This window comes from Cucumis sativus, chromosome 1 (assembly GCF_000004075.3).
Source record: "Cucumis sativus cultivar 9930 chromosome 1, Cucumber_9930_V3, whole genome shotgun sequence".
Classification (NCBI taxonomy): Eukaryota; Viridiplantae; Streptophyta; class Magnoliopsida; order Cucurbitales; family Cucurbitaceae; genus Cucumis; species Cucumis sativus.
This window is the reverse complement of record NC_026655.2, coordinates 14,306,317-14,326,766: the sequence shown is the minus strand read 5'-3', so window position 1 is coordinate 14,326,766 and position 20,450 is coordinate 14,306,317. Positions and strand designations below refer to the sequence as shown.

Genomic DNA, 20,450 nt, shown 5'->3' with positions numbered 1-20,450 from the left:
CCATCCTTCTTCAACGGTAACTCTCTCTACTTCCTCTCCCTCTCCCTTCTCTTTCGCTCTCTGTGAGTAACCCATCTTGCCGATCCACACCATCATCTTCTCCTAGCCCTAACGGCGCCAGAATCAAGAGCGGCAGACCCTCGAAAACCCAATTCGTCTTCCAAAGTCCTTTTGTTCCACCATCACCGTCAGATCCCGACTCCATGGTTCTTGATTCCAAACCCTCGCCGGCTAAGTTGAAGAGCCCGCTTCCACCTAGGTCTCCCTCTTCTACCCACTTAAGCGGAAGGTATGAAGACCGTTCCTGAGAATTCCATCTCTGGATTGTCTGATTCGGGTATGAAGGTATTTTACGTGTTGTGTATGATTATGGGGGTTTTGGATTATTTGTCTTAATTTCGGTGGTGTAGTGACAGTTTTAGTTTAAGATTCAAGTTTGGAATTTTGCCTAGTGTGAACTGTCTCTGTGATTTTCAGGTGGTAGTGCGCTTGCTGCCGCCATCCAAGGACGGAGATGAAGGGATAATATAATACAAAAGGTTATGTGTCGATGAAGTTAGCGGACAGTGGGCAGATGCAGATGAATTCTTTAATGAGGTAAAACCTGATCAGAGGATTACTTGAAAGCAAACCTATTCTTTATTTGAATTTCGATAATTAAAGATTGTCATAAAAAAAATGAGGGGGAACTTCACTTTTGGCCTAACCAAAACCAGACCACCTACTCTTAGCGTTCTAGACATAGCATCGATTTTGATGAGGGGAGTTGCCAATTGGATCGATATTATTTATGGGCCATATTCCTTAGGAAAAAACTTTCTCAGAATTTTATGATTTTGATCTGGTTTGATGTAGAAATATGGAAAGGCAGCTGTGGATAACCTCCATCAGATAAATTAGGAAGCGCGATTAAAAAATATATGATATGGTTATGCCATCAGTATATATCTATAACAAAAAGAAAACAAAAAGAATTAGATACTTAAGAATTCAAATAGCAATATTTATTAAGAGTTCTACACTTCAATGATTTTACATAAAATTCTCACTCTCCCTCTATTGTAGCCTTTTCCAGCCACTGCACAAATGCCACGGTCTGTTCAAGACGATGTGGCCTGAGAACAGAATATACAGTTTAATGAAATACGAAAAAGAATCCTACACATTTGAAAACAAGACATTACATTTCATGGGAAAGAAACAATGAGTACGTCCAAAGTAACAATAACTGAGTTAAATGAAGATAAAGAAGGAGGTGCAAAGAAATATGCTTTAAATCTCATTACTGGTTCTATTATTATCATTAATAAGATTGATTTATTCTATAAATTGTCTTCAATATCTTTAGAGCACAGTTGTAAAGGAGATCCTAGTTCATATTGCCAAAACTCAAATCTTAATATTTTTTTGAAGAGTTAGGCAAATCACTATTTAGATGCGGACTACTTTAATACTTCAATGAGATATTTTGTGGCTGTACAGGAACAGGCTATGTGAAAGAGACCAGGCTATTCGCAAACTGGAAAGGGAAATAGAAGATAAAGATAGGGAATTGCAATCAATTAAATTAGACAACGACGCAGTGTGTTTTTTTTTTCCCCCCTCATGCTTGATGTGCTTACATAAGAATGTTTTTAATGATCTGCTTTTTTCTTCACTAACCCTTTTATTCTATAATTTCTTCACAGGCTTGGGCCAAGGATGATCTTCTGCGGGAACAAGATAAGAAATAGCAACTTAAAGGTTACATTTTTTGTTGATGCCTTCAATTTTTCCCTTCTTTTGCATTGATTTTACTTTTTGCTTACGCTAACATCCTAGCACATTCTTTAGTATTTTAATTTTATTGCAGTACATTATATTGAATCTTCATTTTCCTTGGCTGTGCTATAAATGGTGTTTCTTCTATATGGATTTGCATTATACAACACTACCGTATTAAGTCATAAAGTTATGAAAATTAGAAAGACACCCTTTGTAGGAGAAACATGATCCTTCCTTTAAAGTAAATTGAAGGGAATTTCCTCTACTTCCTCAATTTTAAGGCTTGAGTTTGAAGAACAAGGATGAATAATCAACGAAAAAAGGAATGAAGAGGTTTCTCCTTTAGCGAAAATAGCGATTTTTCGTTTTCATACTTCCAAAAAACACACAATTATGAACTTATTGTGTATTAAATTGATCGAGAGGCCTTCCAATTGTTTGTTAATCTATAGTTTCTGTCTCTATTTTAATTAACTGCTACAAGTAGAAGCTTAACTACATGGTTAGAGTTTTATCAAAAAAGGAAAGAAAAAAAAGAAGAAAGATCATGTGATAAATTTAATAGAAATGCCATTAAATTATTTTCTAACCTTTGATTTCTGTTTCTGTGGTAAATTACTGCTACTAGAAATCTAATTGTGTTCGGTTAGTTAGACTTCATGGGTTTGAATTTATTTATTTTTTTGTTAAAGAGGTTCCATTATACAGAATACCCCTAAACTTTGTACTTTATATAGAAATACCATTGAAAACACACTCAAGACATAAACTACCAAAAGAGTTAAAAATACAGTTACTATAATTATCCTAATTTAGTAATAAATGAAATTGAGAGAATTTCTTTGATTTTCAGGAACAAGGATGATTAATCAATGAAAAAGAAATGAAGAGGTTTATCCATGCAAGCTTCAAACCAAAGTCAAGGATGTCGATCCTTCTAGGGGAGTCCAAAGTTCCCCCTTATTCTTCTCCCTTTACTTTGATTTTCAAAAGCTTGCAATTTTTTAAGTGGGGGTGGGCAATAGCTTACATGTTTAGTCTAAACTTGGGGTTCAAATGTTTTGCCCAAATTTCAAATTTCTAAAAAAAATTTCTTACAATAAGGAGCATTATACCTTATTAGCTTACTTAGATCTTGCATAAAAAGCATGACCGGCAACCCTTGACCACTGAGCTTTGGTTTGTGATGTAAAATTCTGAATGTTGATGATTATATGTGCTGAAATTTGAGAATAAGCTGCCATCTTTTTTGGTTTACATCCCTTTTTAGCGGTATCTTATTGAGATGTTAGCGATATCTTGTTGAGATGTGAATGCTTGATTGATAAAATGGTATGTGTGTTGTGAATGCTTGATTGCATGTATATAATAAATAAGTGCATGGATACTTTTCTAGCTTTGTCTTCCTTTGTTGCTTTGCCGTGACTTACCTATGATGCGCTTAGTCCAAACCTAGCCTAGATAGAGTTAAAAAAGGATAGGGAGGAACTCTTTAGAAATTGAGATGGTTTTAATAAAAAACATGAGTTAGGAGCTGTTTGTGTAGCCACAATGAACTAAATCCCTTTAGAAAAGGGTGGACATTAACAAAAACTTGTTGCCACTTCGAAGGGAGTAGTCAAACTTAGAAACTAAGTGTAGAACCATAGAAAGGTTAGCCCACCGGTTCTAGCAAGACCTAGTTACCACATTGCATATCAAAGAAAGAATAGAGAGACTTGCAAACGTAAACAGTGAAACAATTAAGAGCTAAAAAAAACAAACAACATATGCAATATACATCAGAAACATCCCATAAAAAATGAGGGGAAACTTCACTTATGGCCTAACCAAAACCAAACCACCTACTCTTAGCGTTCTAGACATAGCATCGAGTTTGACGAGGGCTTTGAAAAGAGGAGGAATCCTCCCCGTTCCATAGTAGGGGGAAAACGAGGCTTGTTGTCACTCCGAAGGAGCAGTCAAACTTAGAAACTAAGTCTAGAACCATAGAAAGGTTACCCCACCGGTTCTTGTGTGCGTACCAAAGAAACAAAAGAGATAGTTGCAAATGTAAAACGTAAAACAGCGAGACAATTAAGAGCTAAAAAAAAAAAACACCTATGCATTATACATTAGAAAAATCCCATAAAAAAATGAGGGAAACTTCACTTATGGCCTAACCAAAACCAGACCACCTACTCTTAGCGTTCTCAGACATAGCATCGATTTTGATGAGGGCTTTGAAAAGAGGGGGAATCCTCCCCGTTCAACACTAGGGGGAAAACGAGGCTTGTTGTCACTCCGAAGGGAGCAGTCAAACTTAGCATTGAGTTTGACGAGGGCTTTGAAAAGAGGAGGAATCCTCCCCGTTCCATAGTAGGGGGAAAACGAGGCTTGTTGTCACTCCGACTAAGTCTAGAACCATAGAAAGGTTACCCCACCGGTTATTGTGTGCGTACCAAAGAAACAAAAGAGATAGTTGCAAATGTAAAACGTAAAACAACGAGACAATTAAGAGCTAAAAAAAACAAACAACATATGCAATATACATCAGAAAAATCCCATAAAAAATGAGGGAAACTTCACTTATGGCCTAACCAAAACCAGACCACATACTCTTAGCGTTCTAGACATAGCATCGAGTTTGATGAGGGCTTTGAAAAGAGGAGGAATCCTCCCCGTTCCACACTAGGGGGAAAACGAGGCTTGTTGTCACTCCGAAGGGAGCAGTCAAACTTAGCATTGAGTTTGACGAGGGCTTTGAAAAGAGGAGGAATCCTCCCCGTTCCATAGTAGGGGGAAAACGAGGCTTGTTGTCACTCCGAAGGGAGCAGTCAAACTTAGAAACTAAGTCTAGAACCATAGAAAGGTTACCCCACCGGTTCTTGTGTGCGTACCAAAGAAACAAAAGAGATAGTTGCAAATGTAAAACGTAAAACAGTGACAATTAAGAGCTAAAAAAAAAAACAACATATGCAATATACATCAGAAAAATCCCATAAAAAATGAGGGAAACTTCACTTATGGCCTAACCAAAAACAGACCACCTACTCTTAGCGTTCTAGACATAGCATCGAGTTTGATGAGGGCTTTGAAAAGAGGAGGAATCCTCCCCGTTCCACACTAGGGGGAAAACGAGGCTTGTTGTCACTCCGAAGGGAGCAGTCAAACTTAGCATTGAGTTTGACGAGGGCTTTGAAAAGAGGAGGAATCCTCCCCGTTCCATAGTAGGGGGAAAACGAGGCTTGTTGTCACTCCGAAGGGAGCAGTCAAACTTAGAAACTAAGTCTAGAACCATAGAAAGGTTACCCCACCGGTTCTTGTGTGCGTACCAAAGAAACAAAAGAGATAGTTGCAAATGTAAAACGTAAAACAGCGAGACAATTAAGAGCTAAAAAAAACAAACAACATATGCAATATACATCAGAAAAATCCCATAAAAAATGAGGGGAAACTTCACTTATGGCCTAACCAAAACCAGACCACCTACTCTTAGCGTTCTAGACATAGCATCGAGTTTGATGAGGGCTTTGAAAAGAGGAGGAATCCTCCCCGTTCCACACTAGGGGGAAAACGAGGCTTGTTGTCACTCCGAAGGGAGCAGTCAAACTTAGCATTGAGTTTGACGAGGGCTTTGAAAAGAGGAGGAATCCTCCCCGTTCCATAGTAGGGGGAAAACGAGGCTTGTTGTCACTCCGAAGGGAGCAGTCAAACTTAGAAACTAAGTCTAGAACCATAGAAAGGTTACCCCACCGGTTCTTGTGTGCGTACCAAAGAAACAAAAGAGATAGTTGCAAATGTAAAACGTAAAACAGTGACACAATTAAGAGCTAAAAAAAAAAACAACATATGCAATATACATCAGAAAAATCCCATAAAAAATGAGGGGAAACTTCACTTATGGCCTAACCAAAACCAGACCACCTACTCTTAGCGTTCTAGACATAGCATCGAGTTTGATGAGGGCTTTGAAAAGAGGAGGAATCCTCCCCGTTCCACACTAGGGGGAAAACGAGGCTTGTTGTCACTCCGAAGGGAGCAGTCAAACTTAGAAACTAAGTCTAGAACCATAGAAAGGTTACCCACCGGTTCTTGTGTGCGTACCAAAGAAACAAAAGAGATAGTTGCAAATGTAAAACGTAAAAAAACGAGACAATTAAGAGCTAAAAAAAACAAACAACATATGCATTATACATCAGAAAAATCCCATTCAGATTGTTTTATCTTCTCATGTTGGGCTACTTCCAAGCAATGTTTTAAGTGAAGGGTGGATAATAGCTCACTTGTTTAGTCTAACCTTGGGGGATTTCAAATTTTGTCCAAATTTCAAAATTTTTCAAAAGTTTTTCATTACAATAATGAGCATCATAGCTTCTTAGATCTTGCATAAAAGGCATGACTGTCAACCCTTGAGCACTAAGCTCGGGTTTGTGACGTGAGATTCTGAATTTTGATGAGTATATGTACTGAAATTTGAGAATAAGCTTATGTCCTTTTTGTGTTTGCTAAGTTTCAACTAATACTCTCAGTATTTATCTTTGTGCTTATGTGATAGATTTGTTATGCACTGTAGTGATGTGGGGTGTTTCCTTATTTTCTGTTCTTATTTTCTGCATCTTAAATACCTTATTTTTTTGCATCTTAATTGGTACTGAAATTTTGTTTGTTTCAGTGGAAGAGGCACTATCAGCATTGACATGTACATGTGATTTTAAGCAAGAACCAGGAGAGTGAGAGTTTTAGTGTGCCGTATTTAGAATTTGCCGATATCTTTTTCCCGTTTCAGCAAGTATTCCTGATAGTGGGGGTAACTCTCAAGTCTGCAGTCTTTTCTTCATGAAATTTGTAGATTATCTAAGAATACTAATATCATTTAATGGTGACATTTTTTAGCAACTTTTCTTAACCACACTTTTTCATTAAGTTTACTCTTGTTTAATTGACAGATTCTTCGAGTAATGCTAGATATTGGTTCTAACAACGAGAAGTTACTTAATGATCCTCTTTGTAAGTGAAAGGGAAACCTTCATGTCTTTTATCTCCATATTTTCCTTGTAATGTATTTTGCTTATATTGCTCTGTTTCTGTTGTCAATGACGATATATCTGGGCTTTTTGTTGTTGTGGTGGTGGTGGTGAAATATTTTATTTAAGCCTCTAGTTAATATTTATGCTTACTTAACAGAAAATTTGTTGCTTGAGCTTGCTTCATTTCGTCCTTTTACTTGTTTAAGTCCTCCAAAAAGTATTCATTACTTTAATAAATTCCCTCACCAGCATCATCACCTCTTAGTCAACAAACTGTTTTTTCCCAAATGCAAAAAAGGAAAAAAAAATAAAATAAAGACAATCAAGAACAACCATCAACAACATGAAAAAAAAAAGAGAAGAAAAAGATAGCTACTGAAAAACATTACTACCCATTTTCATTATCATAATCCTCTACTATGCTTTTCCACCTTCTAACCCATTTTTCCATTGCAGGATTTATTGGAGTTGAGGAGTCCCACAATCTTTATGTTCTGTTTGTTTCTCCATCACTTTTTCAAGGCTGTTCAATTGGAGTTCCATCTTCAGGTAATATTAATGTGTTTGTTTCTAAGATAATTTTGTTAAACACTTGTTTTTGTTGTCTCCATCCACCAACTGTTTGATGAAATGCCGCATTGAACAATTTTATGGGTTCTTGGGAAGCATGTGATCTATGTGTTGTGGAATTTGTATAATTAGTTAGAGTGATTTAGAAAAACTTTTGTATTTGTAGTTGGATAGACAATTCATTCCATATTTAGAGCATGATTAAGAGTTATTTTGAAAATGTTAAAATTACTTCAAAAGATATTTGGATAATTTAAATGACTTTCGTCTATTGTATGATGATCATGTTTGATAGATCGAAAACTTTTCTTCTTCTTCTTCTTCGTTTCTTCCTGCTGCCTATTCGACCTTCAACTTTGAGTGTAGTTGCTTGGCTGTCGAATGGCCACCACTCAAAGTCACTCCCTCGCCTTCTTATCACTCTTAATTTCCTTAACAACAAAGTCAAACTGCTACAGAACAATCGAATTTTTGTTTGATTAATTTTCTATCCACAGGAGGCTTTTGTATGTTGATCACCCTTGTTTTCTTTGAAAAGTTTAAACTTCCATACACGATATATTGGGAAACTTTCACATTCCTCGGGACATTAAAAGCTCAAGAGCATTGATTTTGAGCAAAATAAAAATGAAAATCTCTTTTAATTTCCAGCAACACCATATTTGAAGTTCATTGTATTTTCTTCTTCCAACTACAGGTTGACATGATTGTCTTGACAGATGGAAGTCGTATTCTTGGCCTCGGTGACCTTGGAGTTCAGGGAATAGGAATACCTAGATTGGAGGGAGAAGAGTATCTATCAATTGTTGATGATTTTATGGAAGCCGTGCATACATGTTGGCCTAAAGCTATTGTTCAGGTTTATTGGTTAAGATATCAAATTTTTAACTGTGTTCACTGCCAGTAATCAGTATCGTAATCTCGTAATTTGATTTTGAATGATGCCAGTTTGAGGATTTTCAAATGAAATGGCCTTTTGAAACATTACAACGTTATCGTAAGAGGTTCTGCATGTTCAACGATGACATACAAGTGAGTAGTTGATGATGTATTAATGCAGTTGATAATTACTTAAAAGGACATTCGTTTTCGTTTATTTCATTTCATAAAGGGAACTGCTGGTGTTGCTCTCGTTGGACTATTGGGAACTGTGAGAGCTCAAGGGCGGCCATTGAGTGATTTTGTTAACCAAAAGATAGTAGTGGTAGGGGCTGGAAGGTATTGTCAGCTGTTTAACTTTAACATTTTCTCCAAATAGCAATACTGCTAACGATTTAGGGATCATAAGCCTTGTCCTCTTTGTTGAAACAAAAGTGGTTGTTTGAAAGAGGAATTATTACTATTACTATTACTATTACGTGAATATAAGAGATGAAAACTTTGGAAACTATAGTTCAATCCTTTTGGTTTAACCTTCATTTGTTTCAACATGCTGTTTTTTCCCCTCTTTCAACTTTAGTGCAGGGCTCGGTGTTCTTAACATGACTATTCAGGCTGTTTCGAGAATGGCAGGGAACAACGATTCTAGTGCAAGAATCTTTTTCTAACTTTCATTCTCAATTTCTGCATCAGTCTGTCCAAGTTTTTCCTTCCATGAGAGTTACTGATTTCAGAAACCAATCAGATGGGGTTCGGAATTTGGATAGCTTTATTATGGGTTAATTTGTATGACGCAGTTTCTTGTGAAAAGTATGAGGCAGTTGAAGAAGTTAAATGACTTGTGGTGGTAGTAATCATTGTCAAACTCATGTGGTTTTTAACTTAAAAAGAAAGAGGGAAAATGTGAACTTAGTCCTATGCAGATTAGTGTTTTAAAGAGGAAAAATATGAACTTAGTCCTATGCAGATTAGTGTTTTAAGTCTTCTATCTAATTGTTCGTGGGATAAATGCAGTTACTTTATCAAAAACAAAGAAGAAAAGGAAGGGACCACAAGAAATCAATGGTGGAATCGATCAGGCAGGGTGTGGAAAATTACAACTCAGTTTTTGTTTTCACTGTTGAGAACATGAGAAACCTCAAGTTCAAGGAACTCAGGGAGCAGCTGAAGTCAGCTAGCAGGCAAGTTCTACTTTCTGAATTCTGTATTATTTAATCTGCGTCATCATTTCAAATATTGATTAGTGATACAAATGTACTTTCTCTATGTTGTTTGGTTAGCTTCTAGATAGCACGAGAAAAGATATGAATAATAAATAGCATATTTTTAAAACTCAAAAGATAAAATCATAATGAATAGCATTCCTTAGGAGAAAGGATGAGGACACGTTGTTTCTATAAACCTAATTTTAGTTTTGCCAGTTTGAAATACTTGTGTAGTTTAGTTTAGATATATATTTAAACTAGCACGTTAAATAATAGTTTGCCCTGTTTGTGTTTGCTAAGTTTCAACTAATACTCTCAGTATTTATCTTTGTGCTTATGTGATAGATTTCTTATGCACTGTAGTGATTTGGGGTGTTTTCTTATTTTCTGCATCTTAGCTACCTTATTTGCTGCATCTTAATTGCTAACGATTTAGGGATCATAAGCCTTGTCCTCTTTGTTGAAAAAAAAAAGTGGTTGTTTGAAAGAGGAATTACTATTACTATTACGTCAAATTACATATTGAATGAAAAAGAAAATTACAATTTCTTTTAGCGCTATGTAATGGTAGTCAGGTATAGTAGTCATGCCTTTGCTCTAGCTTATATATTCATGTCTATGTTACTTTCACACTTCTATTTATTAATTTCATGAAGTCAGTGGGTTTGCAAAATGAAAGAATCGTCATCCTTTTTAAACCACTAGTCCTAATGTTTCAAATGAATTTTCCAATTTCTTTTTGGGCTGATGTTTCCATAGCCCGTTTCTTAACAAATTGCATGCCCTCTTCCATTTTTAAGGGTGAGATACCTTTTTGTATCTTATGCCCCAAACAACATTTGTTTCTCATTCCACCCAAAATAATTGGTTATACTTGATTTGTCCAAGACGTTCGGCCTCAACATACAAAGTTGGATCCAAAGACCTTAAAATATATCTTTTTGGTTATTCTCGTGTTCTTTGAACATTCCTCCTTTTATTCCTCACCTTCTTTCTCTTCGAAATATCGATATGAGTCGAGGGAGTATCAAGAGTCAAAGGATGATTTCTTTATCTACAATGTTATCTCTCCTTCTAATCCTCTTTGTGGTTCATCTTCACGTGTGTTTACTTCTATTTGTCAACCCATCACTGAAGTCTATGATCGACGACAACCTTCTTCAATTCCATGCCCTACCCCTAAGGCTTCTTCGTCATTGGATCCAGAAATGAGTGATGATCTTCCTATTGCTCTTCGTAAAGGTAAACTTAAGTGTGCTCATCTTATTTCCTCTTCTGTTTCATATAACCATTAGTTGTCTTCTGCATGTTCTTTCATTGCATCATTAGAGTTTGTATCATTAAGCCTATTCTCATCTTGGTTGGTGTGTTGCAATGGTGGAGGAGATGATTACTTTAGATGATAATTGTACTTGGGATTTAGTTTCTCTCCCTGCACGAAAAAAGTATATCAGTTGCAAATGGGTGGTTACAATTAAAGTTAATCCTGATGGTTTTGTCGCTCAATTAAAAGTACACCTTGTAGTGAAAGGCTACGCACAAACATGGCGTTAACTATGCTGATACTTTTTCTCGAGTAGTAAAAATGACATTTGTGAGGTTGTTTATTTCACAACTTCAATCAGTCACTGGCCTTTACATCAGCTTGATATTTTTGAAAAGGAGGTGTAATTATGAGTCAATAAAAAGGACCTGATCATGTTGAGGAAGGAGACCCAACCTTGTCTGGTTTCGAACTAGATACAGTAGAAAGTGTCTACCATTTTTCAACTTTTGACTTCCATTTCTGAAAAAGATGGAGTTGTAACTCCCCGGGTTTGGCGTTGCCGTCGACGTCACCGTGAGAAGGTGTGGCCGGAATGAAGAGAGAAGAGGGTGGGTGAGAGGAGAGGAGAGGTTCAATATTTGTTTCCAACTTTTTTACATCAGCTTGATATTAAAAGTGCATTTTGTTAGGATCCCACCTAATAAGGATTACCTCAAGAAGAAAAGATGAACTCAAGAATACTTAAAAAACATCCAAACATGAAATATATATTAGATCTTATAACAAGTAACAAGTAACCCTAGCCTTTTGAGAGGGTTAGACTCTCCTAAGGTTCCCTTACAAGGAAAACTTTCTCAAAATTCTTCACACCTCTCTCCAACCCCTCTCCACTATTTATAACAAAAAGAACTAACCAACTTACCATCTATTTACTATATGACCTTACTAACAACCATTTTCATTTTCTCCTAATAATCCACTATTTTTCTATCTAGGGTCCTTACATTACTCCGCCCTTCGAAGACACCTTGTCCTCAAGGTGTGCTTACAAACTACAAACCTTGAACTCTCTACCATACCCCTGCCATCTCGGAAGAAATTTTATTCAGCTTTGCCTTGAAATTCTATTGGTTGTAATAATTACACTTGCATGCATCCAACCCTTTAGACTCCAAGAACTTCCCCAATCTTCATTCTTCTCACACGGAAAGTGATCCCAATTAACCAACTGCCATTCCCTGAGCCTAATTCCATGCCACTTGCATTTTAATTTGAAGCTCTTCCTCTCTAATGGGCTAAGCCCACAATTAACTTTATGACCCCATCCCCAAATCAATTCACGGCCCATACACCATCTTTCTTAGAATTACCAATGAGCTTCAGGCAATTCCTATCCATTTTCAAGTTACATTTCAGCCACACTAACAAATGGGTCTCAATCAATTTAGCAAATTCAAGCACATTAATTTCCTTTCTTTCTTTATGAAGGCTGTATTTCTTTGTTATCATCTCATGTTTGGCCCACCATCCATATTCCAATAGGATTTCCACTTCCTTAGATAAAGCCGTCAATTTATTTTTCTTTGAGGTATAATGGGCCTCATCCCTTACTTTTGCAATCAGCCCAAAAAGCAACATTTTGGCCCACTTTTGATTAAATTCTTTCCCTAATTGCCATCCCACGTGATATACTTTAACCATTGAGGTTTGCATGTGCCAATCCTTCTCCTAGCCTCCACTTTGTTTTCCTGGCCATTTATTAGGAATTTGATCCCCAATTTCTCCACCTAAGCCAAGCCCATTTGAGAAAATCTGGCCCTTTTCATTTAATTTCAGCCCACTAAACAAATCATAACTACTATTGTCTCTAATTTTTCGCCTTAACGTCTGACGCTTCACGTGGGTTGAAGAATCGTTTTTCTTCAAGAAATCTTCCCCTCCTTTCTGAATTTTTTTTGTCCGTAGCTGCTCACTCCCTCTGCAAATATCAAAGCATTCTTCCCGACAATTTCCGATCTCACTTGCAGCCTCGTTGCTATCCGCGTTCCGACAAACTCCCTTTGTGCCTTAGGTCGACTACCTCCAACGCACCCTGTCTCCATCTCCTCTTCCTGTAACTGGACTTTTCGACAATCCATCTTCTTCTTTTTTGGCCACCGGTGACCGACTCAGAATCTTTCCTCCGCCGCGGTTTCTGTTCATCCCCGCCTCGATTTTCTGTCACAACCCAATATGTTTCCATTCGCAGCCTCTCTATGATCCCTGTACTAATTCCATTGCCATTTTCTTCCTTGTCGTTACCCATTCTATCTTACTCGATGACCTTCGAAATTCCTTTATTCATCTTCTTCATTGCCTAGCTTCCTCATCCCTTCCCTACTTTGATATAACTCGCATGCCACAAAAGAAAGGCAAGGAAAGTAACGTACCTCAACAAAATCTTGGCCTATATATATGATCAGCCTCTCAATGTTGCCACTCCAATGAGCCGTTTCTTCTATTTTCACAGATCGTATCCAGGTCGACTTGTTCCACATAGGTACTGTTTGATTCTTCTTTTTGTTTTCTTCACTACCACCAAGTATCAATGATCGCTTCCTCAATCGTTTCTTTGCCTTCCTTCTCATCCATAGTGTTTGCCTCCTTTCCCATGCTTCCGCCTTCTCTGTTCGGTGTTTCCATTTCCACCAAGTGTTTGTCTCTGACCACCTCACCCTTAGTCGTCGGCCATGGGAATACACAGTTAGATTTGGCTTCCTCTTCCCTTCATCTTTTTCATGGTCGTTCTTCGATTCCTTCATCTTCAAGTCATTGTTCCATTTTTGTTTTTCTTCAACTTTAATTTTTTCTAGTTTCTTCTCCGCTCTTTCTTTATTCTTTTGCAGCCCTTCAGAAAGCGTTTGATGTATTGTTTTTAGCACTCCTCTCTATTCTTTTTGCCTTGCAATCCACAATCCATTTCTGCATATGCTCCCATGTGTCCATGGAGTTTCTCCCCTCTCATCCACCTCAAGTTTGCAATTAGCAGCCCATTTAAGTGCTTGCTCCCAAGTCCCTCTCTCAACTGCGTCGAGTCTTCTTCCATCTTCCTTTCATTTTCAACACCGATCCCTCCGACGTAGCAGATTCTTCCCGTCGGCAACTAACATTGTTTTCTCGTAATTCCTCTGCCAGCCTTTCGATGCTTTTGGACAACTCCAAAGTTACATCTTTAAGTTCCCTAATGTCCTTCTCATTCTTCTCCAACCTCTCCTCCATTTGTTTTTGCATCCAAGCCCGTGTCATCCCCAAGATGTTACGGCTCTGATACCAATTTGTTAGGATCCCACCTAACAAGGATTACCTCAAGGAGAAAAGATGAACTCAAGAATACTTAAAAACATCCAAACATGAAATATATATTAGAAGATCTTAATAACAAGTAACAAGTAACCCTAGCCTTTTGAAGGGTTAGACTCTCCTAAGGTTCCCTTACAAGGAAAACTTTCTCAAAATTCTTCACACCTCTCTCCAACCCCTCTCCCACTATTTATAACAAAAAGAACTAACCAACTTACCATCTATTTACTATATGACCTTACTAACAACCATTTTCATTTTCTCCTAATAATCCACTATTTTCTATCTAGGGTCCTTACACATTTCTTCATGGTGATCCTCAAGAAGGGTGTATATGGAGCAACCACTAGGGTTTGTTGCTCAGGGGAAGAATGGAAAGGCGTGTCGCCTTTGTAAATCTTTGGATGGACTAAAACATAGTCCACAGGCTTGGTTTGGAAAATTTATTAAGGTGATCGAAAGTTTTGGAATGCAAAAGAGCACGTTAGATCATTCAATCTTTTTAAAAGATCCGAGAGTGGGGTGATCCTAATCGTAGTATATGTTGATGCAATTGTGGTTGTTGGTGATGATGCTTTAGATGTCCAGTCCCTGAAGACTTTTCTCTATTGCCAATTCCAAATAAAAGATTTGAGCATGTTGAAATACCTCCTAGGAATTTGAGGTAAAAACACAGGCAATACTATTATCACAGAGAAAATATGGACTTGTTGACTGAAACATGGAAGGTAGGGCCAAGCCATGTAGTACCCCAACGATGCCTAACTTATAGCTCACAAAAGATGGAGAATTGTTGAAAGATCTTCAAAGATATAGGAGGTTAGAGGGAAAACTTAATTACCTTCCAGTGAATCGACTCGACATAGCCTATTTAGTGAGTATTATGAGCCAGTGTATGTCATGCCCTAAAGTTGATCATTCAGCTGCTTTGGAATGATTCAGTGTTATCTGAAGGCTGCTCTCGGCATGGTTTTATTATATAAGGATTATAGTCATACTAATATTGAATGTTTCTCAGATGTTAATTGGTAAAATCTAAAGAAGACAAAAGATCAACTTCAGGATATTTTGTTTTTGTTGGTGGCAATTTGATGTCTTGAAAAGTAAGAAACAAAATGTGGTGTCACATTCAAGTGCATAATAAAAAATATAGAGCAATTGCACAGTTTTTGTGTGAATTGGATATATCAAATTGATTTGGATATATCAACTTTTTTACTATTGTTGAGTTGGGATTTGAAATCACCACACCAGCAAAATTGTGGTGTGATAATCAAGCAGCACTTGATATCGCATTTAATCCGGTGTTCCATGAAGTTAATGACAATTCTATCACTGGTTCTTTTTGTTCTATATCAAGTTCAATAGCTTTTACCTCAAGTTCCTCTATACGATCATCCTCTTCCACTACTTCCAATTCCTCCCCATTTGCTTGAACAACTAACACTCTGAGTTCCTTCTGATCCTTCACCTTACATCTATGGCCTGCACAAAATTTTTCCTCACAACAAAAGCAGAGCCCTTTCTCACGTTGGCTTGAAACTCAGCATCACAAAAAGTCGTCTTGATGGTCCTTCCCGTCGATTAATTTCTGCAGCCCCTCGAAGTGTGATAGCCCTTACTGGAACAGTACCTTCTGACTTATTGTCATTGGAAACTACATGAAATTGAGTATTTAAAGAAGTAGAAACCTGGGTTTTATCATCCCCTGCACATTTTAAGTCAGATTCACCCTTATCACCTCTCGGTTCTCAATTTTCTGGGCCAATTTCATCATTTGAGCAAGCCCAACAGGTTCCCAACATTCCAATTCTGTCTTAATCCAAGGTTTCAAACCATTCATAAATGTCTCTTTATAACTGTCTTATGCAGAAAAGGCAAAGGTGCCACCAATTTATCAAAAAAAATTTGTATTATCCACTGTAGTGTCTTGTTTTATCGTTAAAAATCTGCCCAATATTGATCCCTCACGGTCTGATCGAAATCGAATAATAAGTCTTCTCTTTAAATCTTCCCAATTAACAAACGGTTCACGGTCTTCATGAGATCTATACCAATCCAAGGCTGCACCATCAAACTAATGATTGTCACTGTCATCTCTCTAACTCATTAAGTTTGTGTATCTGAAAATAACGTTCTGCTCTAAATAACCAAGAATCCGGGCAATACCCGCGAAAACGGGCATGTCAATTTTCTTGAATTTGCTTCATCCCTGCAGATTCTTCTCCTTCCAACTTGGTGTATTTTTCTTCCGATTTTCCTCCCATCACAAATGAATCACTGACATCAATCATAGTTTCTTTCTTGTTGGACGAACCTTCTGGAACTTCTTCCCATGTTGTCTTTCCCTTAATCATTCCTTAAGTATATTTCATGAAAGTTCGTTGTTGCTGCTGTTGCTGTCCAGCCTGCACACCCAGCCTTTCAATGCTCTTTGCCAACAATGAAATATCTTCCTTAATAGCTTCCTTTCTATGGGCCTTCTCTTCTTTTTAACAATGGTGTAACAGTTTGATCCATCTCTGGTCTTTACTGTTAAACTTAAATCTCTTAAGAATGATTTGGTGGGTGCACAATGGGTAACCCTAAAAAATATGAATTGTGGTGTTTAAGTTAGTTTAATCAATGATTCTTCGTTTTGTAATTTGATTTCTTTTATTTTTCTCTACTCATGAAATGTTTGCTCGACCGGTAGATTTTTGTAGGCTCCAGGAAAGTTTTTGAATTGCCTTCTGAAGGAGTGGGGTTGCAATTTTTAGCGTCCTTTTTTATGGAGCTTCTTTGAGTTTTCTTTCTTTATTTTGGATTTGTTCTTTTTCAGTTCCATCATGCTGTCTAAAGTTTTGGACTTGAAGGTTTGTCTTCATCTTCCTTCTTCTCCATCCATTTACGTCATACAGATGAGGTATATGATAATTACATCCTTGGTTTTTCATGTTTCTTCTTTTTCTAGCTTAAGAGATTGCTTGTTCTTGCAGTTCATAGTACTGCATTTTTTTGGACTGTTTCTTCAGTGTCCCCCCACATCATTTCTGTTTCCTTCATATTTTTCATATTTTTCTCTACTCATGAAATCTTCAACTTCTTCATCCAAGTATTACATAAGCATTTGGTATAATAAAATCTCTGTTCAAACAGTAGTTTGGTTGCTAACAGAGATACATACACCCATTTCAGATCCATCAGTTTCTTTCTTGAAATTTCAAAAATGTAACTTAGTTCCTTCTCCAATAGAGTCTTTTCCCTGAGTCCTCATTTCCTTCAGTCACTTATCTTCTTTTCCTCCATAGCATTATGTAAATTTTCTGGTTATTTTCACCTCCACTCTTATTTCTCCATTTGATTTGAGTTCATTCATTTCTCATTTTTGTTTTGGAATAAATCTTTGAAATATGTGTTTAAGTGTTAAGTGTAATATATATTTACGAAGGAAAATCAGCTTAGGAAGGATTAATGACATGGGGTGCACGTAAATCTTAAAAACTGATGTATTTGACAAGCTTGAAAGGCTGACAATTAAAGTACAAATGGACAAACTGGTTTTTCGTGTAGAGACAAACTAGAAAATAATCATCAGTCTAAAGCTACAGTACTCAAGAGACAAAAGAGTTAAATTGAAATGTTCATAAGACCTTTTACATGTCTTCATCAACATAATACTTCAAATACAAAGCTCAGCCTCTTTTTGCCACTCCATGCATGAGTATCCCAGCCCATTAGTCATTTTTCTGCAAAACTTAAACCAGGTTATGGAAGACATATTTGAGAGTGTTTTTAGAAACTAGTTAACAAAGTTGATTTTTATAATAAATGTTTTTCCTTCCATGAGAGTTACTGATTTCAGAAACCAATCAGATGGGTTCGGAATTTGGATAGCTTTATTATGGGTAATTTGTATGATGCAGTTTCTTGTGAAAAGTATGAGGCAGTTGAAGAAGTTAAATGACTTGTGGTGTAGTAATCATTGTCAAACTCAAGTGGTTTTTAACTTAAAAAGAAAGAGGGAAAATATGAACTTAGTCCTATGCAGATTAGTGTTTTAAAGAGGAAAAATATGAACTTAGTCCCATGCAGATTAGTGTTTTAAGTCTTCTATCTAATTGTTCGTGGGATAAATGCAGTTACTTTATCAGAAACAAAGAAGAAAAGAAGGGACCACAAGAAATCAATGGTGGAATCGATCAGGCAGGGTGTGAAAATTACAAACTCAGTTTTTGTTTTCACTGTTGAGAACATGAGAAACCTCAAGTTCAAGGTATTAACCACCAATTCATCCAAAAGCTTAAGCTGTGTTGAAGGCAAATTTAATTATAATCACACAACACTCCCCTCACTTGTGGGCTTGAAATATCTGAAAGGCCCAACAAGTGGAAATTGATTTTAATTGGGGAGGAAACGACAAGAAAATATCTGAAAGGCCCAACAAGTGGAAATTGATTTTAATTGGGGAGGAAACGACAATGCAGGGCTTGAACACAGGACCTCCCTGGACCACCTGCTCTGATACCATATTAAACCACCAATTCATCCAAAAGCTTAAGCTGGTGGTTGAAGGCAATTTAATTATATATCACCAACACAAGGAACTCAGGGAGCAGCTGAAGTCAGCTAGCAGGCAAGTTCTACTTTCTGAATTCTGTATTATTTAATCTGCGTCATCATTTCAAATATTGATTAGTGATACAAATGTACTTTCTCTATGTTGTTTGGTTAGCTTCTAGATAGCACGAGAAAAGATATGAATAATAAATAGCATATTTTTAAAACTCAAAAGATAAAATCATAATGAATAGCATTCCTTAGGAGAAAGGATGAGGACACGTTGTTTCTATAAACCTAATTTTAGTTTTGCCAGTTTGAAATACTTGTGTAGTTTAGTTTAGATATATATTTAAACTAGCACGTTAAATAATAGTTTGCCCTGTTTGTGTTTGCTAAGTTTCAACTAATACTCTCAGTATTTATCTTTGTGCTTATGTGATAGATTTCTTATGCACTGTAGTGATTTGGGGTGTTTTCTTATTTTCTGCATCTTAGCTACCTTATTTGCTGCATCTTAATTGCTAACGATTTAGGGATCATAAGCCTTGTCCTCTTTGTTGAAAAAAAAAAGTGGTTGTTTGAAAGAGGAATTACTATTACTATTACGTCAAATTACATATTGAATGAAAAAGAAAATTACAATTTCTTTTAGCGCTATGTAATGGTAGTCAGGTATAGTAGTCATGCCTTTGCTCTAGCTTATATATTCATGTCTATGTTACTTTCACACTTCTATTTATTAATTTCATGAAGTCAGTGGGTTTGCAAAATGAAAGAATCGTCATCCTTTTTAAACCACTAGTCCTAATATGTTTCAAATGAATTTTCCAATTTCTTTTTGGGCTGATGTTTCCATAGCCCGTTTCTTAACAAATTGCATGCCCTCTTCCATTTTTAAGGGTGAGATACCTTTTTGTATCTTATGCCCCAAACAACATTTGTTTCTCATTCCACCCAAAATAATTGGTTATACTTGATTTGTCCAAGACGTTCGGCCTCAACATACAAAGTTGGATCCAAAGACCTTAAAATATATCTTTTTGGTTATTCTCGTGTTCTTTGAACATTCCTCCTTTTATTCCTCACCTTCTTTCTCTTCGAATATGAGTCGAGGGAGTATCAAGAGTCAAAGGATGATTTCTTTATCTACAATGTTATCTCTCCTTCTAATCCTCTTCATCTTCACGTGTGTTTACTTCTATTTGTCAACCCATCACTGAAGTCTATGATCGACGACAACCTTCTTCAATTCCATGCCCTACCCCTAAGGCTTCTTCGTCATTGGATCCAGAAATGAGTGATGATCTTCCTATTGCTCTTCGTAAAGGTAAACTTAAGTGTGCTCATCTTATTTCCTCTTCTGTTTCATATAACCATTAGTTGTCTTCTGCATGTTCTTTCATTGCATCATTAGAGTTTGTATCATTAAGCCTATTCTCATCTTGGTTGGTGTGTTGCAATGGTGGAGGAGATGATTACTTTAGATGATAATTGTACTTGGGATTTAGTTTCTCTCCCTGCACGAAAAAAGTATATCAGTTGCAAATGGGTGGTTACAATTAAAGTTAATCCTGATGGTTTTGTCGCTCAATTAAAAGTACACCTTGTAGTGAAAGGCTACGCACAAACATGGCGTTAACTATGCTGATACTTTTTCTCGAGTAGTAAAAATGACATTTGTGAGGTTGTTTATTTCACTAACTTCAATCAGTCACTGGCCTTTACATCAGCTTGATATTTTTGAAAAGGAGGTGTAATTATGAGTCAATAAAAAGGACCTGATCATGTTGAGGAAGGAGACCCAACCTTGTCTGGTTTCTCATGAGTAGATGGATGAAGGATTGTATTCCAGAGAAGTTTCGAGCAACACACCTC

At 36.8% G+C, this 20,450-nt stretch overlaps 1 protein-coding gene and 2 long non-coding RNA genes across 5 annotated transcripts; 2 read left to right on the top strand and 1 right to left on the bottom strand.

Moving 5' to 3' along the window:
- The first annotated feature begins 517 nt into the window (after window positions 1-517).
- LOC116404681 lies at window positions 518-1,728 on the top strand. The gene is made up of 3 exons (XR_004217686.1): window positions 518-597; window positions 1,483-1,582; window positions 1,689-1,728. It is a non-coding gene; the product is annotated as an uncharacterized LOC116404681 (long non-coding RNA).
- A 4,626-nt stretch (window positions 1,729-6,354) lies between these two features.
- On the top strand, window positions 6,355-9,764 carry LOC116404670 (NAD-dependent malic enzyme 59 kDa isoform, mitochondrial-like). Of its 3 annotated transcripts, XM_031887939.1 has the most exons (8): window positions 6,355-6,553; window positions 6,693-6,753; window positions 7,230-7,322; window positions 8,041-8,202; window positions 8,292-8,375; window positions 8,455-8,561; window positions 8,803-8,872; window positions 9,237-9,764. In XM_031887939.1, the coding sequence occupies exons 2-8, from the start codon at window positions 6,742-6,744 to the stop codon at window positions 9,435-9,437; spliced, it is 729 nt and encodes a 242-aa protein (XP_031743799.1). In that variant the 5' UTR covers window positions 6,355-6,553; window positions 6,693-6,741; the 3' UTR covers window positions 9,438-9,764. The 3 variants fall into 3 exon arrangements, with proteins under 3 accessions (XP_031743799.1, XP_031743798.1, XP_031743803.1); XM_031887938.1 differs by lacking the exons at window positions 6,355-6,553; window positions 6,693-6,753 and having other exon boundaries at window positions 6,791-7,322; window positions 8,063-8,202; XM_031887943.1 differs by lacking the exons at window positions 6,355-6,553; window positions 6,693-6,753; window positions 8,292-8,375 and having other exon boundaries at window positions 7,102-7,322; window positions 8,063-8,202.
- Window positions 9,765-10,117: 353 nt separating this feature from the next.
- Window positions 10,118-19,696, bottom strand: LOC116404687. The gene is made up of 2 exons (XR_004217696.1): window positions 19,662-19,696; window positions 10,118-10,414 (listed from the first exon to the last, which is right to left on the bottom strand). It is a non-coding gene; the product is annotated as an uncharacterized LOC116404687 (long non-coding RNA).
- Window positions 19,697-20,450: the final 754 nt, after the last annotated feature.

What these genes read in the sequence shown, in the direction of transcription:
- LOC116404670 (XM_031887938.1), top strand. Translation starts at nt 7,193, where the DNA reads ATGCTTTTCCACCTTCTAACCCATTTTTCCATTGCAGGATTTATTGGA. An exon ending in GGCCTAAAGCTATTGTTCAG is followed by an intron (nt 8,203 to 8,291) that starts GTTTATTGGTTA and finishes GAATGATGCCAG; the next exon opens with TTTGAGGATTTTCAAATGAA. An exon ending in GTAGTGGTAGGGGCTGGAAG is followed by an intron (nt 8,562 to 8,802) that starts GTATTGTCAGCT and finishes TTTCAACTTTAG; the next exon opens with TGCAGGGCTCGGTGTTCTTA.